General features: G+C 36.0%; 1 protein-coding gene across 1 annotated transcript in view; it reads left to right on the forward strand.

Moving 5' to 3' along the window:
• The window catches only part of LOC105233722 (four and a half LIM domains protein 2), a 248,612-nt gene that overhangs the window by 887 nt on the left and 228,558 nt on the right, over window positions 1-19,167 (forward strand). The window contains exon 2 of the mRNA XM_049459497.1: window positions 10,743-10,968. Within this exon, the coding sequence (XP_049315454.1) occupies window positions 10,897-10,968 (72 nt within the window). The 5' untranslated portion in view covers window positions 10,743-10,896. The remainder of the gene's footprint in view (window positions 1-10,742; window positions 10,969-19,167) is intronic.

The following is a 19,167-nucleotide window of genomic DNA, read 5'->3' on the forward strand; positions in this document are numbered from 1 at the left end:
TCCTCTACATACTACAAAAGTTTTACTCGCGCGTCAGTGCGTTCACAACGTTTACCAAATTCAAATGTAAATTCAATTTGCCACTTTTTGGCCAACATTTCTCACACTTTTGGTACATAGCAACTGTAGGGGCGCTAGATGAGTTGTAAAACCACAAGAAATTATTGTTATCACACATCTCCATACAAATAATGTGCTAGTTTATAAGTACTCGTATGTACGCGTGTAGTGGCGCGGTGCGTTGTGCACTGCCAGTGAAGTAGTTAAAATCTGTTATATAAACATTCTAATTATACGAACTTGTACTTATATAATGTTTATGAATTTGCGGAAATTTTGCAAAATTTTAACAATTTACGCAAAATAATCTGAAATAGCGTAAGTGTTGTGGAAACTGAAGCTACTGAAAGTATAAAAACTTTAGCAAAGCTGACGTCGACAAAATGCGATCACCATAAACAATTAAGTATACATATATGTATGTATGTATGTATGTAAATACTTGTATATTTACATAAGGCACAGTGTAAAATGCTGACGAATGCTGCAATTGAAGCGAATATATTAAAAAATTATTAAATAAATGGCATTTTTTATTATTCGCATGAATTCGAATTCAATTTAAGATTTCATATGGTTTATAAAGTGCCTACCAATAGGGATGACGTGCCGTTCCCACGAAAGTTGGGTCTAAGTAACTGGAACGGAATGACGTGATTTTCACGTGCCGTTCCCACGACAGTCGGATCTAAGTAACCGTTCAAAGACTGTTAACTCGACACTATTCCTTAAAATTGCTTCAGGCATGTTTTCTGCCGCTACAGCAACAACAGCAAGTGATTTGAGAGCTCGTGGCGGCAAGGTTGTTTACGGATTTGTGTCAAATTGTGTCAGTGTGTTCAGTAAGGTTTGCCATTTCATCATATCTGGCTTCGTCGACGAACAAAATTGTCGGTATTCGGTGAGTCAAATTCTCGTGTGGTCTAAGAAACGGAAATAGTTCAGTTAAATGGCCACCAAGACCATATGATTTAACGCCTCTGGATTATTCTCTATGGAAAATAGTTAAATAAAAGACTTACGTCAATCAACCAGCAAGGTTTGAGGAGCTTGAAGACAACATTCAGAGAGATTCCAGCCGAATCGCTGCACCGGGTCATCAAAAATTGGCGTAAACGGGGGAGATATGCAAACGGAGCTGTGGTGGCCATTTGGCCGAAGTTTAGTCCAAATTTGAGTTTATTTCATTTTAACATCACGTTGTTGTTGTTTTAACGGTATATTATATTTAACATCACGTCTTTCTTATTGGTATACCCTGTAGTAAACCAGTTAATATTTCGAAGACATTTCTTACTGAGTTGTGCAATGAGAAAATTTTAACAAAACTCATCTTATAAGAATAATATTATCAATTACGATATTTTTTATGAATTACCTGTTCGAAAAATTTATAGTCAACTTAGTTTGAATCACATAACAATCGCGTGGTTAAAATTACTCCAAACATTTATTGCAGACCACACACAAATTTTAATTAAGAAACCCTTCCTTCGCTTCTTATCATTTCTAGGTAAATTAATAACGATACATTTCTCAGCTTAAAACACTGTGCCTTTTTGTCGTCGTCATCATCATCATCTTCGACACCTTCAACGCAAACACATGACCATATAAGAGTGTGCTATATACCACTCATATACATATACATACATACAACATATGTATGTATGTGTTCAATTTTCTTTCTACTATAACTCCAGGCACCCTACTTTTATTTATTGCAAAAAAAAAACCAAAGAAATAAAGGAACATTAACAACAAAATTATGTAGATTTTGTTGTTGAGCAAAAAACAATAATAAAAAAAAAGAAAAAGAAAACACAAACCTGTACAGCACATAAAACGGATGAGCTGGACTTATTATTTTGCTGTTGTTGTTGTTATAGCTATTATTTTAGATTTTGTTTTTGTTTCCATACAATTTAGTTTAAGCCAAGAACCGGCAACTCACATTACTCAGATAACGAGTTAAACCGGCCTGGTCGTCGTTTGGGTCTACACCAATTACGATGAGGGCCAAGAGTAAAAGGCGAATGCTGGAAATCGAGCGGCGGGTGAACGATCAGCAGCGCTGCGCAAGCAAGTTAGGCAGTCAGCCGGTCCAAGCAGCACACACAATGCCGTCATGCACAGCAAGTCATGCCACAACGGCGGCTCGTTGTTGCAGCAACAAAATCTCGTGATCACGTTTCAGTGATCGCTATTGCACTTCCTCTAATAGGAGAATGCAACGGCGATCGCCAAACTCCTAGGTATTTGCTGCATGCATGTACATATTCATATGTATGAGTGGAAGTATTTACGTCCATCTGACTATGTACAACAACACAAGTGTCCATAAGTATGTATGTATGTACATATATGGAAAAATATGTATAAATATAAATACGTATTTAAAGATACTTATACATACATATTAAATAATAAAGGTATAATATGTTGGCGCTGTAGATATAGCAAAGTATACTATGTAAGAATATGTATGCACATACAATATGTTTATATGCATATTCAAGCGCTTGCCACATGCCACATTTTACAAGACGTACAAGGTAATCCTCAGTTTTTGCTTTGAGAGGTTTCGTATGTGTTCTTTCGTGGAGGAATCCGTTATTCTGATGATCCATCCCAATGGAGGTATTCTTCACATTCGCTTTAGCGTTATAAACCCATATACTTTTTTTTCAAACGTTGGCCGCGGATGGTCCATTCTTTGAGTCTCAGATGGTCCATCCTTTGATTCCAGTTTTCGATGATGCGTTCGAGTATTTCGACTGTTAACTGGCGAATAACACTCGTGATGTTTTGCTCCAAGACCTGAATCGAAGCTGGGTTATTCGCATAGACTTTAGACTTTACATATCGCCACAGCAAAAAGTCTAACGACGTGATATCACACGATCTTGGTGGCCAATCGACCGGCCCAAAAGGTGAAGTATCTGCACACCGAAATTTTCTGTTAATAAATCCATTGATTAATGCGATGTTTTGGAAGTGAAATACATTTTCACAGGCATAATTTTTGAAGAAATATGGACCGATGATTCCACCGAAATCAAACCACACGGAACCGTTGATTTTTCTTGGTGAAATATCAGCTGTTGAATCTCTTCAGGTTTCGTCCCAAATGCGTCAACTTTGCTTGTTTGCATATCCCTTGAGCCAGAAATGAGCCTCTTCCCTGGAAAAAATAGGATCGAAAACATTGGATCTTCTTGGAACTTTTCAAGAGCCCGTAGAGCAAAACGATATCGCATAAGGAGTTCGAGCGGTTTCAGTTCTTTCACAAGCGGTATTTTATACGTTTTGAATTTAAGATCTCGTCGTAAAATGCGTCAAGTCGTTATATCAGTCCGAATTGCTGCGAACGGCGCCAAATCGACTCTCCACGGTCTTCGTGTACACTCTCAGCTACGACCGCTATATTTTCTTCACTGCGTGCTGGATGTGGCCTATTCGATTAATATTATCCAGTAACAAAAGCTGGGTCTCACGATAGTATGCTCACTATTGACCATAAGTTGAGCGAAGCGCGCGAAGCACAAAACGTGAATTTTCGAAATAAAGTTGAACGATTTGTAAAAGTAAGTCTTGGCATAGGAATAAAATAGGACGTAGGCGAGCGAGGCGTAAGCTATTGTACCATTATGCCACTGGCTTCTATGATTTCACCCATTTTCATATTCTCAGGGGATATTCCAGAAAGACTTGTACTGAGCGAATTCGGTTGATATAGCTTTAGTGGGTTGTGGGAGGAGGACTGCCAAGCCCAATTTTTTAAAACCCAAATTCCTCTCGCATCTGAGATCCCCTACTTCTACTATTTATATATATACATAACTCTATAACTATCTCGTTTAGTCGTAGGTGCTATAAAGAACCGTTAGGCGATAAAAAACTATTGTACTCTGTAGTATCATGTTGCGAGAGTACAAATACCACATACATATGTATATGTTCATACATATGCACTGACCAAAGGCAACACAGTGGAAAACTCTCCAGCTGGCTGAGCTGGTTGCTATACATTTCTCACATTCCTGCCGAGGAGCCTATTACCGCTGTCAATGTAGTGCGGTGCCAATAAATGCATTGTAGTTTTCGTAGACATCTATATGTATGCAACAACGAGGCTTGTTTAAAAAGTATGTTGACTTTTCGAATTCCGGGGACTGCATAAATACTTTAAATTTGAAATTTAATATTTTATTCATATTCCTTGCAAATGATTCCGATGGTTCAGTTTGTATCGAGGGTTCCGACAAATGAGTAGACACTCGGACGGACCGACAGACAGACAGACTTGATCAAATCTACTGAGGTCACTTTGCTGATCATTTATATATATTTTTTACAGGGTCTCTGACGTTTCCTTCTGGGGGTTTACAAACTTCGTTGCAAACTCAATTTTAATAAAAAATGGACCAACGTTTAAATCAACCAGAAGTGAAGAAAAGTGCTTAATCATCGCTGAGAACTTTAACGATCACAATTTCCTCAAGCCTCATGAATTATCTCATGATTAGGCATCGAAATGTGCGATAGCTCACTCACCACCTACCTCTGGGTGAAATCATGTATTTCCGGAACAACTGTATCAATTTTAAACAAAGTCTATACATAAAATTAAGCTGACAGCCTTCGGAAACCAATCAGTTCTATTTTAAATATAACATATAACACAATTTTAAATTTCGTGCGACTCTTTTTTCTTTTACTTTATTGTATATAAATAAACGTCATCGAAACAAAACTTTGCTAAATGGTGCCTTTTACATTTTTGTAAGCCGACAGGCACAGAATATGTGGTTTCCAGTGTCTAAGCCTGAGTTTTTACCGAAAATACCGGCCAATCAGAGATATATATACTTGAAATTTTGACAGTATCTTTTTATGATTATAATGTGCCCTTAAGTAAAAAATGGGTAAACTTGGGTCAATACACCCTCTAGCCTCTATAAGTTTACGATTATTATGTGATAATATTGGATATACTACAGTTGTGTGAATGACATATGGCTTTCAAGAAGAAAAAACATATAAATTGAATGAGTGAAGAATTTGGCTTTATTATAAAGATAAGGCTTGTTTTAAAAATGAATTTGACTATCGATTCCAGCCAGGATCCTAATTTTCGACCACCTTTTCAGCAATTTGGGCCAAATGCCAGCAATAACGGCCCGAATATTATCTTTCATGGAATAAAATCGCAATCATGGAGGCCACGCTACGGATCCACGACTCAGGATAATACCCTCACCAAAAGCATCCTTTAATAAATTGATTGTAACACTATGCCCCGGCTTCATTTTTGAAGAAGTATGGATCAATGATTTCTTCTGACCACAGATCACGTCAAGACTTGCGGCTTTTCGAGGATAACATAACGTTTCAATAATCTCGTTTTGGACCCACTTTAAGGTGTCTCTGATAATGCGCTTTATGCATTACAGTAAGCGAGGTTCGAAACCGATCCATGATTGTTTGATTTACCGACTCATCTGGGCGATTACGGGTCCAAATATTGGACGCAGCTCGTGATAAATTCCTTAAAAGTCATTTTTTGTTTCTTGCTTATTTGAGTTTTGGGCGTGAAAAGTATTTGAGAAACATTCCTGTTAAACCATTCCAAATTGCGTGCAGATTTCTGGTCAAATTAAAAAGCTCTCCATGCAAGTCCTTGATTATTATCGTTAAGTTTGTATGCCAGCAAATACACTCTATTTAGTTTATAAAAATAAGATAACGATCTTTTAAACCCTTTCATGTTATATTAAATGCACCTGTGTAGGGTATTCTTGCTTTGGTGTAACCGTTAAATTTATGTTAAGGGGGTATTCTATTCTAGAAATCAAATTTTGGGCAGTTTTTTGAACTTTATTTAAAATTAAGAAAAAAATTTTTTACCATCCATTTTTTTATGGTGTTTTTATTGATATCTTAAGAATACAGAAAAAAAATTTACAAAAAAATATTAAAAAAAAATATTAAAAATTAAAATAAGTCTGAAAAAAAAAATCAAAAGAAATCTTAATCAGTAAGGATGCTGTTATAGTCCCTACCTCAGGGAACACGAAAATTTTTTTTTTTGAAAAAATGGCGACTGCCTGAAAATAAAAATCATTTTTTACGATTTTTTTTGAAATTCCTGATTTTTTTTTAAATATTAAAAACAAAGGATTAAAGATTATATAATCAAAGAAGGTTCACACAAAATTTCAAGTAAATCGGTTATATAGAGCTTGAGATAAAGCCGGTACCGTGTGGAAAAAAGTAGTTTCGAGAAAAATGCGTTTAAAAAAGTGAGTCTACCTACCTACCGAGCTAGGTACTGCGTTACTAAAGTAACTGTAGCTCTTAAAATAATTTTAATTTTGAAAAATCCTATGGAGTATATGTTCTTAATGGTCTAAACTTTAAATATATGAAAAAAAATCGAATTTTTCAAAATTCTAGAGTGGAATACCCCCTTAAAGACAGAACTAAACAAGTTTCGGCTCCATAGCACTTCCTTTCACATGTTGCAATAAATTGTAAATTTTACTTCGCTTTTCAAATGTTAGCCAATATTTTTACATTGTTTGAAACAAAAGTATATGTATCTATGTAGAAATATTCATTTGTGAATGCTCTCTCACCCACATTCTTTTAGAACCAACAACCATTTATAACTGTTGCAAAAGCTGAATATTTAGCCACAATCAAAAAATAGTTAACCTTTATAGGTATTAGTATAACAACAGCAGTAACGTATATACTAAAATTGTTGCACATTAAGACAAAAAAGCACCTGGAAATTGTAAATAAACCCAGTCCTCGAAACATGTTTCATAAGCACTTTTTGGTATGGGCTTCAGCTCCTTCAGCGAATTTTGGTTTATCTCTTCGAACGACTGAAAAGGAGTTCCATTCCTATGATTGTTGACTTTTTTTGCATGTCAAACCCTTAATGAATGTGGGATTGGAATATGTTCGATCAAGCATGTTCCAAGAGACATGTTTGCGGTTCTTTTTTTGAAAAAAAAAATCAGCGTTATCGGGACGAGTCGAGCAAGAACGTGTTCATACCAAAAATATCCACTAAAATCATTCGAATGGACTCGCGAGAGATGTCGAGCTCTCTGGGCATCTCTTTAAGACTTACCTCACGATCTTCAAGCACCATATCCTTCACTTTTATAATATTTTCATCAGTTGAAGAGATCAAAGGTCGTCCTGAACGAGGCATGTCTTCAACCAACTCTCGACCATCTTTGAAGGCCTTGTACCACTCGTAGGCTTGTGTTTTTGATAAAAATGAATTACCGTAAGTCTTTTTCAACATTCGCACCGATTCCGCATACTAAATTTGGTTAGAAATTCAAAATGTGAGACACATTCTTATTTCGATATTTTTATGCATTGTAAAAATGGCAACTCACTACTGGGGTGTACCGACTTAAGCAGCTGCTGTAAACATACTGGTAGGCAGATCGCGTTCAAATTTGGCATAGTAATTAAGGACAGTCCTACCAACTTAGCAAAATACATTTTGATTTGGAAATATAATTTACCCGGTGAATTTAATTATAGTTTTCCGGTGCTTTTTTGTCACAATGTGTTTACTTACTTACAGTATACCAATCGATTCATTGAAAAGTTTACTCGTAACTGCTTCCAACTTTGTTTTACCAGCAATTATAGTTTGTTATGCGCAGGATTTTTGCTATTGATAATCATTCTGCCATTAGTGGATACCTTCCTAGATATATAAATTTCTCTCCCTTAAATTTAAGTTACATGAATAGCTGTAAAATTAGGCAAGAGTGTGAGCTTTTCATATGATATTACTTAATTGTGCTCAACAGGTATCTGTAGACATCGCTGAAACTGTTATATGTTGTACATATAATAAATTTCTAATTTGCTTAATTGCTATAGTAAAAATGGGTAGCCACAGCTAATTTAAGGTTATGCAAGTTAAACAAACTTGTACCTGAGCAAAAGTGTTAAATAGGTGCATATAATCGAAAAAATCAGTAATTGCAACCCTGTCTGTACATATCACCCTTTTACCATCTACGCCATTATATTTCACTTCTCCTTTGTTACCCTCCCAAAACTCTATATTTACAGTGCACACCACCAGGTGCTCAGCTGTATTTTGTTCACAGTGTCTGCAGCGCTTGTTTGTGTTGTTATCAGTCTGTCCTACAAACACACATTTATGCATTCCGTTAAATAATTCGCTACGCTCACCCATCATTTACCTGTCCGATGAGGTGTCAGCCAAGGCGATTTTATGTGGAGCGCCATTCTCGCGGGCGTTGAATGCGTTTTAATCGCTTCGACAGCTGCGCTTGTGGGTCTGCGCCGTTTGTGCCAAGCGATAGCCAACTGATGCGAAATGAAGGGGTGTGAAGCGGGGAAAAGCAGCGCAGTGGTGATTGAATTTCTAAAAATAATCATAACGATAGTTGGACGCAACGTACGCTTATTGTTTCTAGTGTTTGTCAGTTATTGCGGAATAAAAAAAAAAACGTTTTTAGCTTTGCAGGCTTGCATTTTTCATTTGATAACCATTGGATAGCCAAGGTGATGATACTTGGGCCAAATCGAAATCTATTATTTTGACCGAAATGCTTTGCTTTAAGTTTACGGTGAAGTTTGATCTCTCACAAGTCACTTGATCGATTTGAACCGAATTCGGTACATAACATTCTCGTCTGCCAACTTAGCACAGTGTAAAAATGTGGAAACCACCTACAACCACGCACACTCAGCTTAATTAATTTCGTAATAGAGTCCATGGATTTTTATCCATTCATGCAAGTGAATCGTATTAAAATCTATTACTTGGATTGTTCTTGATTTAAGTAGACTTTTCTCCAAACTGGGTGATTCTGTTTAACATTCGTCCCCAGCCTTGGTTCTATATAGCGACTGTAGGCTTCTCCACCCTTATACCTTAAATGTATGTATAGTATATGGGTCAGTAGATGAATGTTAAGTGTTTGGAATATTATTGATTATAATATTGTTATTGAATAAATATATATTATATTTGACAGATAACTTATTGAAATTGAATGGGAATCGTTTGAATAGCGTTACTCGACATTACTCGACTGGGTAGAAACGTTCCATTTAGCCCAGGTATTCTGATATCTATTTCAAAAATTGTATAACATATTTTTGCAGACGTCTCTGTTATCATATTCTGATAGACCTTTCAAAGGTATACATACATAGATAAATGATCAGCGAGCCGAGGCTATTTATTCATGTCCACCTGTCTGTTTGTCTCGAAATATCGATCTGAGATCTTGCACATATCCTTTTCTCACCAAGGACTGCTCATTTGTTGGAACCATCGGACGTCTATAACATATAGCTGCCATACCAACTGGCTGATCAAACTCAAGTCCTTATAAAGACATTTTTTATTTTAAAAAAATTTCGTTATGAAATTCGGCATAGACTATTATCAAAACCATCGCTACAATGCTTACGCGGCTATAGCCGAGTTAACAACAGCGCCTGTCGTTTGTTCTTTGTGCAATGTGGCGCCAATTCTAAGCGAAATCAGGTCTCCACCTGATCTCTCCAATGGAGTGGAGGTCTTGCTCTTCCTCTGCTTCCCTCGGCGGGTACAGCGTTGTATACATTCAGAGCTGGATCCATACGAACGACATGACCTAGACAGTGTAGTCGTTGCCTATTAATTCGCTGAACTATGTCAATGTCGTCGCACAACTCGTACACTTTGTCGTTCCATCGAATATGAAATTCGCCGCTGCCAATGCGCAAAGGACGATAAATCTTTCGCAGAACCTTTCTCTCGAAAACTCTTAATGTCGACTCATCAGATGTTGTCATCATCCATGCCTCTCCCACGTAGAGCAGAACGGGAATAATGAATGACTTACAGAGTTTGGTCTTTGTTCAACGAGAGAGGACTCTACTTCTCAATTGTCTTCTCAGTCCGAAGTAGCACCTGTTTCTACAAGGACCTACCCGCCTCAGTTCTTGACCTGTCCATCATACACTAATGAGTACCTCAACAAGCTGAGCAGCGGCACCTCCCCAATTAAGGGACCGGACATTCTATGTGCATGCCCTTAAGTCATAATCCTTAACACGATTGCAGGCGTCGTCAAATGGGTCTTTATCTGAGGCTGTTTTCTTCTTTTTGGTAGTGTATTTCACGTGGCGGGTTCCAAACCCAGCGTACAATCCTGGGGACGGGATGTTTCACCATTTCACTTTAGCTCACTTTCAAATGAATGTTCTTTGGTTACCCAGAGGATACTTGGCCTAAGACCAGAAGTCGTGAGCTGCTTGAGACATATGTAAAAGAATCGTTTCTGGCCCCTCCTAAGTGAATGGTGCTCAGAGAACTTTCCTCACTTGCGTGAACTTCTACATATAACTCCATCCTTGTACTTGTTTACTTATATTATATAGGCAAAACGTATAAATATCAGAAATATGTATTTATGTTTTTAAATATAGTATGTATAATATAATTTCCTCTTTCACACACCGTTTATAATTAGTGGCAGCACAGTCGTCATCAGTTTTCAATGATTTGCAAACATTAATGAAATTTGTATGTATGGTATATATTGTATTTAAGTGTAAATATACTCACAAAACTTAGCTAAAAGTGTTAACTAATGCAAATTGTTTATTTACAGCTGAAAATATTGCACAAAAGAGAGTAAATCCAGTGGAAAAGTAAGAGAATAAATTTCACCGAAACGAGCTAAAAACTAGTGCAGTGCAGTGATTTCTAATTGAAAGAAGAATTGAGGTATAAGAATTTTGTTCCAAACTGTGTTAAATAATTAAATGTCACCCACTAAGGACAATATGAACGGCGCTACGGTTTCTAGACGTTCACGTGATGAATTCTCCGAAAAGGTGAGTGTTTGAATAAAATCTGAACCTGATATTTTGGACTGTGAAACTATACTTTGCTTATCAGTTTATTATATTCAGTTGATACAAATATGTATGTATGTATATTAGGGTGATTCAAAAAAAAAATTTTTTTTTTTTCAATTGGTACTCGCAAAAATAGGTTCCTAGACACCTCTAAGAAAGCCTCTCCAAATATGAGATTTTAATTGTAACGGGAAGGTCCTCCGCCTAACGGTTTTCTATTTTTTCTTATTATCAGATAGAAAAATTTATATCTCGCTTCCAACTACTTGAAAAAATATCTTGTTAATTAGGTTTTGTAGGAAATTGAATGCTCTAAAATATGGTCTCTTATGATTTTTTCGTAAACCCAACCGTTTAAAAGATATTAACGGTTGAAATTTGACTATTTTTGGAAAAATTCTTTATTTCTTATTAATTTTATAACTCAATGAAAAAAAAATTATTATGAATGATGAAACTCATAGTTTTGTAGGAAATTTACTGCTCTATAAAAATGGTCTACTGTAATTTTTCGATAAAGTTAAGCGTTTACGAGATATTCATCGTCAAAAATCAGTGCATATTAGGGTGGATCAAAAAAAATAAATTTTTTTTTTCGTTTGGTACTCTGAAAAATAGGTTCCTAAGCACCTCTAAGTTAGCCTCTCCAAAAACCTATTCGTAATAATTTTTTTTCATTGAGTTATAAAATTATTAAGAAATAAAAAATTTTCCCAAAAATCATCAAAGTTTAACTGTTAATATCTTTTAAACGGTTGGGTTTACAAAAAAATCATAAGAGACCATATTTTAGAGCATTCAATTTCCTACAAAACCTAATTAACAAGATATTTTTTCAAGTAGTTGGAAGCGAGATATAAATTTTTCTATCTGATAATAAGAAAAAATAGAAAACCGTTAGGCGGAGGACCTTCCCGTTCCAATTAAAAACTCATATTTGGAGAGGCTTTCTTAGAGGTGTCTAGGAACCTATTTTTGCGAGTACCAATTGAAAAAAAAATAAAAAAAATTTTTTGAATCACCCTAATGTATATATTTTATATAAGTATTATATATGGTATGTTCGTACAAAATTTATTAATAGCGATAATAACAATTTTGCATTCACTTTAATATGATTAGTTTCGTATTATCTGCCGTGGAACTTAATCAGGTTTAAAAGTACCGATTAAAATCATGTACTCATGTACTCCTAGTACTCAGAAAGCGTTGTTTCATAGGCGTTAACGCGACTCTGTTTTTCGAAGAAATGTAGAGATTTTGGAATCAATCGTGCTTTCACCTTTCTGAGGCCCAATGATCTTTCTAATTGTTTTTACCGATTCTTCCAATCTTCCAATAATAATCGTCGATTTCCAAGCATCAATTCCTTTATTTTATTGACGTGATGATCATCTCTTGATGTTGATGGCCGTCCTGGACGAGCGAAGCCGCTTTCTCTTATTTCGCTGAACTTCATGTGTCAATGTCGTCATATGTCTCATACAGCTCACCGCTCCATCGACTGTCGTATTTACCATTGCCAATGCGTAAAGGAAAATATAATATTTCTTACTCAGAACCTTTCTCTCGAAAACCCGTAACACCGACTTATTAGATTATAGTTATTAAAGTTGTCAACGTCCATGCCTCTGCACCATATAGCAGGACGGGGATGATGCGAATACTAAATATTAATGATTATTTTGACGTGACATTTGTTACAGATGCTACTGATAATCATACTGATTTTTTAAGAGCTTGATAACTTTTTTTAAAAAAAAAAACGCATAAAATTTGCAAAATCTCATCGGTTCTTTATTTGAAACGTTAGATTGGTTCATGACATTTACTTTTTGAAGATAATTTCATTTAAATGTTGACCGCGGCTGCGTCTTAGGTGGTCCATTCGGAAAGTCCAATTTTGGGCAACTTTTTCGAGCATTTCGGCCGGAATAGCCCGAATTTCTTCGGAAATGTTGTCTTCCAAAGCTGGAATAGTTGCTGGCTTATTTCTGTAGACTTTAGACTTGACGTAGCCCCACAAAAATAGTCTAAAGGCGTTAAATCGCATGATCTTGGTGGCCAACTTACGGGTCCATTTCTTGAGATGAATTGTTGTCCGAAGTTTTCCCTCAAAATGGCCATAGAATCGCGAGCTGTGTGGCATGTAGCGCCATCTTGTTGAAACCACATGTCAACCAAGTTCAGTTCTTCCATTTTTGGCAACAAAAAGTTTGTTAGCATCGAACGATAGCGATCGCCATTCACCGTAACGTTGCGTCCAACAGCATCTTTGAAAAAATACGGTCCAATGATTCCACCAGCGTACAAACCACACCAAACAGTGCATTTTTCGGGATGCATGGGCAGTTCTTGAACGGCTTCTGGTTGCTCTTCACCCCAAATGCGGCAATTTTGCTTATTTACGTAGCCATTCAACCAGAAATGAGCCTCATCGCTGAACAAAATTTGTCGATAAACACATTTCGAACCGAACACTGATTTTGGTAATAAAATTCAATGATTTGCAAGCGTTGCTCGTTAGTAAGTCTATTCATGATGAAATGTCAAAGCATACTGAGCATCTTTCTCTTTGACACCATGTCTGAAATCCCACGTGATCTGTCAAATACTAATGCATGAAAATCCTAACCTCAAAAAAATCACCCGTTACCAATCTAGAAAAAAAAATTTCGGTAAATTAATTTCATTAAATTAATTTTATTTAAAAAATCTTACTATTATTGCCCAATATATGATATTTCCTAATCCTTGCCGACCGAACTGTTGAGGCGGTTTGCCCCAAGTACATAGTGCCACCAGTAAAGGAGTCAAAAGCCAGATATTTTATTCCGCACTAGAAATTTCATTCGGCAATCACTTCTTCGTTCGACGAAATTTGATTCCCAGCGAGCATTGTTTTGCGATTTCAGACAACGAAATATAGTAATCTCCAGATCTGGAGAATACTTTTAATGTGGAAGCAATTCGAAATTCAATTCATGGATATTTGCCACCTTTATCACTATCTTGTGACTCAATGCATTGTCTTGAAGAAACAGCAATTTCTTTTTCTTTAAATGCAAACGTTTTTCTGCGAGTTCGTTCTTTAAACTATCCAATAACACTAAGTAGCGATTATATACTGATGGTCTTTCCTTTTTCAAAGTAGTCAATAAAAAATATTCCATGCGCATCCCATAATACAGACTGCTGCGTCCACGCTTTGGAACGGGTTCATCGTGTGCAGCTCACTCGGTACTGTCAACTGGACTTCAGAGTGAAATTATAGGGCCATGCTTCTTTCATTGTCAAATATTGATGCAAAAACTCGAGTTAATTACGCTTGAGCATCTCCATTGTCCTACATTGTTTTTGGTCAGAAGTGAACACGGGTGGCACCCACTTTGCACAGAGCTTGCTCATGTCCAAATATTCGTTAATGATACGAGTATGATGTACAAGTTCAGTTGAAATCCTTAGAGTGCCTGCTATCTTGAACAACTTTACTTTATTAATTAAACTATTTTGTGGACTTTGTTGATGTTTCCATTTGTGACAGCCTCTTCTGGAAGTCCACTGTGTTCAAAGTTTTCAAGTTTAAACTTAGCATACAAATCCTGGATGGTTGATTTTCGTGGGAGATATATGTATATATATATATATACGATATATGTATACTATATATACATATATTTTTGTAGGATCTCCGACGTTTTCTTCTGGGTTTTACAAACTTAAGGGTACAAAAGCACAAAATATAATTAAAATAAGAAATTTCGCAACCCCTCGCAGCATTTATTTTAATAAGTTTAACAATCAAATTAGTTGTGATGTAACATCTTGTTACAGCTCTCTCAGATTAATTACAAATGTATAATTCATTACTTTTCACAGTTGTTTCTATAGGTATTCTAATGAATTCAATATTTCATTTATTTTTTTTTTTCACAAACCAAAAACCGCAAGGGAATTCGCTGCACAACACACATAATTCTCAGCAACTGTTAAGTATTTATTGTTTTCATTTTGAGAGCCAGACTGTGAGTGAGTAATCGCGGTATTTAATTGCTGATAACAGAAACTCGCGAGAATTCAACAAGGTGTTACTACCTGTGTTTCATGCCTGAATAACATCTGTAAATAAATTGATATACAGCATATGACGAAGAATTAGAAACAGCAATCTTATAGCAGATATACACACATATTATATACCATATACTTGATTTAAGTGAGTGTTGCCTACCAAAAACTATAATTATTTATTTTAATTTGCGAAAGCTTTTCTTAAAAGATGTTGCGGGATGGCCTAGAGAGTTTAGAGATCCGTATGTTACGAAAGCAGCCCTTTATTAGTATCTGTGGTATGAAATCCTAATTGCGAAATCTAATCTGGCAAGTTGATAGTTTTTTCACCAGACATTTAAGAGATGCAGTTAGTGACATGAAACAATTACAATTTTTTGCCAGTAAATTATTTTATTTTATAAAAATTGTTAACAAAATATTAATAATTTTAAAATTAATGACTGTTTGTGTTGATTCAGTTCCAATCGAAGCTACTTGCAGTAACAATCACTAATCCTTCATTTAAATGAATCGGACTAAACATTAATTTAATTATAGATATTAATCTTAAGTTTTTTATTTGACAAATGGCAATCTCAGCAAATATTTTTCCAGATTTTCGGGAGAAAACAACTATTACACATTTGTAAAAAATCGAAATGAAAAAATTTCTTCGATCAGGTACTAATTTTTCATGTTTTCTAAAAGCTTTATCGTAAATTTCTACCAAGGGACTTTTGAGTCACAGTGGCCACCAGTTAAAGAAACACAGTTTGGAGAATAATGCATTTGAGGGTTTAAAAAGGAAATTTTAGAGTATCCGAGAACGCTTTGCTAATTATCGAATAACTCAGCAATTGTTTGTCGCATTTACTTTAAATTTCCAGAGAATATTTTTAATATATTATACTTTATGATAATTCTACACACTCCTAACTCCGTAAAACTTATAAATATGCACAGGGAAAATGCTGTGCATAATATTTTTAGTGAATCTCCTGAATGCATTTGGAGCTCTTTTATATAGTATGTATTGCCTGAAGTCCAGTTGGCTTAGACCCTTCAAAGTTTTAGTATTAAAATCAAATAGATAAAATTTAAACTAAGAACAATTCTGAAGCGTATGTCATGATTTTAACTCTCCTTCTGGCATATTTGATTTATAAAGCTTACTATTCAACATTAAACTGTATTTTTAAACGTGGTTGTAGTCCGATTTCGAACATTTTCATACTGTAACTTAAAAATGTCAGAGGGATTTCACCTACCAAATTTGGGTCTCGAGATATGTGATTTCCCCTAAAATTGGGCGGTTCATCTCTTCACAAATCGAAGCATTTGATTCTGTACATTGAGTTTGTATTGACAGCTATACAGGGTTTGTCGGGAAAGTAATAGGACTGATACCCGCGACTGTACTTTGGAGCGTGCGCGCACCGACTGGATAGATGGTAGAGGGCGTTCCTAGCTAACGAACGAACGGCTGACCGGTTGTCTCTGAGCACCTGGAGAGACAGGACAATCATTTTCGCGCGACGTGTTTCTGTGAGTGGTGCAAGCCAAAAATGCAGCGTTCGTTAGCGATTAAGTTCTGTATGAAACTCGGTAAATCTGCTACAGAGACATTTGATATGATCAAGCAGGTTTACCCAAATGTTGCTTTAGCAAGAAGTGATGTGTTTCGATGGCACTTGGACTTTTTGGTGGGCTGGGAAGAGGTCGCTGATGAAGACCGTGTTGGGAGACCTGCGACTTCGACAAACATCGACAATGTGACTCGTGTGCGCAAAGTTTTAAACTCATACCGTCGGCTAAGTATTCGTTTAATAGATTAGATGTTAAATTTATCAAAATCTGTGGTTCATGACATTGTGACGGAGCACTTGACATGCGCAAGTTGTGCGCGAAGATAGTCCCAAAAGTGAATATGTGTGAAAGTGACACCCAATTTTTGAATAACGTACTCACAGGTCATAGATCTTTGAGCATGATTCCTATGAGAGGCAAGCATTTTGAGATGACATAGGGGATCCAAGCAACATTGACCACGGCTCTCAAGGTTATTCCAGGGAATTCCGTGACGCCTGCAATGCTTCGAAATCACGCTGGCAGCGTTGCATCGACGCAGATGGAGCCTATTTGGTTCAATACATTTTTTTTAAATCTACTTAGTCCTATTACTTTCCGGACAAACCCTGTATGCTATAGCGATTCAAGCTGAATAATATCTGCAAAGATTGCAACATTGCCTTAGATTATGACGCTTGTAAATTTTCGGAAGATATCTCGTTTGAGTCTGAGCACTTGTTTCTGATCGTTGAGTTTGTGTGGGAGTTTATGCTATGGTGATTCTACTACTGTGAGCAATAAATAGTAAGACATCTTAATTTAAATTTGGTTTGGTATCTGTGCCAAATGTTACATCAACATTTTTACCATGAGTGAATTCAACAAAGAAGTTTAAATTCTGGTGCCGAAGCCTTCAGAATATTGAGAAAGCCCTTCAGGAATAATTGTGTGTCGCGAGAAACATTTTTTGTTGGGTATAAATTATTTAAAGAGGGTCGGAGAGGGTGAAGGCACGGTTGGTTCCAAAATCACTAAATTTTTTCAAAAAACAGCATCGCCTTAACGACTGTGAAACACTGTTTTTCGACCATCAGAATGTCATGAAACGTATTATTATTGGCGATGATCTTGGATCTATGCTTACGAAAACCGCTGATCAAGTGGCCGAATGTCGTGGCAAAGGTGAGCCGAAGCTGAAAAAGCCACGTCAAAGCTTCGATGTTTGGAAAAGGCTTTGACACAAATGTAACGGGACCAAGTGGGGTTACTTTGAAGTGGACTGGGAAATGAACAGCTTTTTGGAGAAAAAATAATGTGTGGAAAATTTCAGATCGGTATCTAAAAACTGAACTGAACTCAACATACTAGTGGCAAACTTAATATATTCTCTGTTCAGGGTATAAAAAGATCAATCCATTTTCGAAGGTTTGATAGGTCTTGTGGTAACGAAGAGGGAACACTACTATTTTGGTTAGAATCAACTAGTTAACTGTATGGAACACTTCTCAAATCATAAATATAATGTTATAATCAGGAATTTCTGCCATGTGGCAACTTTTTTTAGAAAAATTTACATATAGTTATGACATTAGATTTTGCCAAAACTGTAATTTCAGCCACGGTACACCAAAAAATATGACTACTTCATTGTCTTCTGACCTTATGGAGCTCAACTTATCAAGTTTTTATCAAATATGCGTACATATAAACAAACATAGCTTTGTGCATACATGTTTTTATCTTTGAACAACATGTTATATTTAAGGTATTTGATAAAATAATAGAATGTTGCGAAGTATGAAGAATCTATCGTATAATACATTCACATATCGTGTAAAAATACCTAACAATATTTCTATCGCGAAAAGATAGAACATAACTGAGATTTTGTTAGAGTCATTTATAGTTTCGTTGTTATACTTCGAATGTAGCATTAAATACGTTGGACAATAAGTGATTTAAAGGCTGTTTTTAGACTTGTGGTTTTGAAGAAGAAAACACCGCATATACTTTAATGTTATACCCAGGAAATTAACTTTAATATAAAAGAAAGAGGTTGCTATCACGTTTTAAAAATAATTTCGGTTAACCGCTGCGGTTGGTTGGTACTCGTATGTCAGTCATAATGTGTCGAATATTCTTTTCCAAAGCGGCAATCGTCTCAAGCTCATCTGCGTAGGCAAACGATTTCACATAAACCCGCGAAAAATAGTCCAGCGGTGTTAAATCGTGCGATCTTGGTGGATCACTAAAAGTTTACTTCAATAAATCATTGGCTGTATAACATGTAGCGCCATCTTGTTGGAATCAAAGGTCGTCCACATCAACAACCTCCACAACAGGCGCGAAAAAGTCATGGGTTGACTCATGAACTGTAACATTATGATCGGCTGATTTTTTAAAGAAATATAGAACAGTTATTCAAACAGTTATTCAAACATTATCATCTATAATTGGGGCGATATTGTCTTTGTTAAGAACCAGTAGTTTGGATTACCTCTTATGGTTCAGTTCGGGCAGAAGAATTTCGCAGTCGCACAAGTTTTGGTTGTT

The sequence above is a fragment of the Bactrocera dorsalis genome, chromosome 5 (assembly GCF_023373825.1).
Source record: "Bactrocera dorsalis isolate Fly_Bdor chromosome 5, ASM2337382v1, whole genome shotgun sequence".
NCBI lineage: Eukaryota > Metazoa > Arthropoda > Insecta > Diptera > Tephritidae > Bactrocera > Bactrocera dorsalis.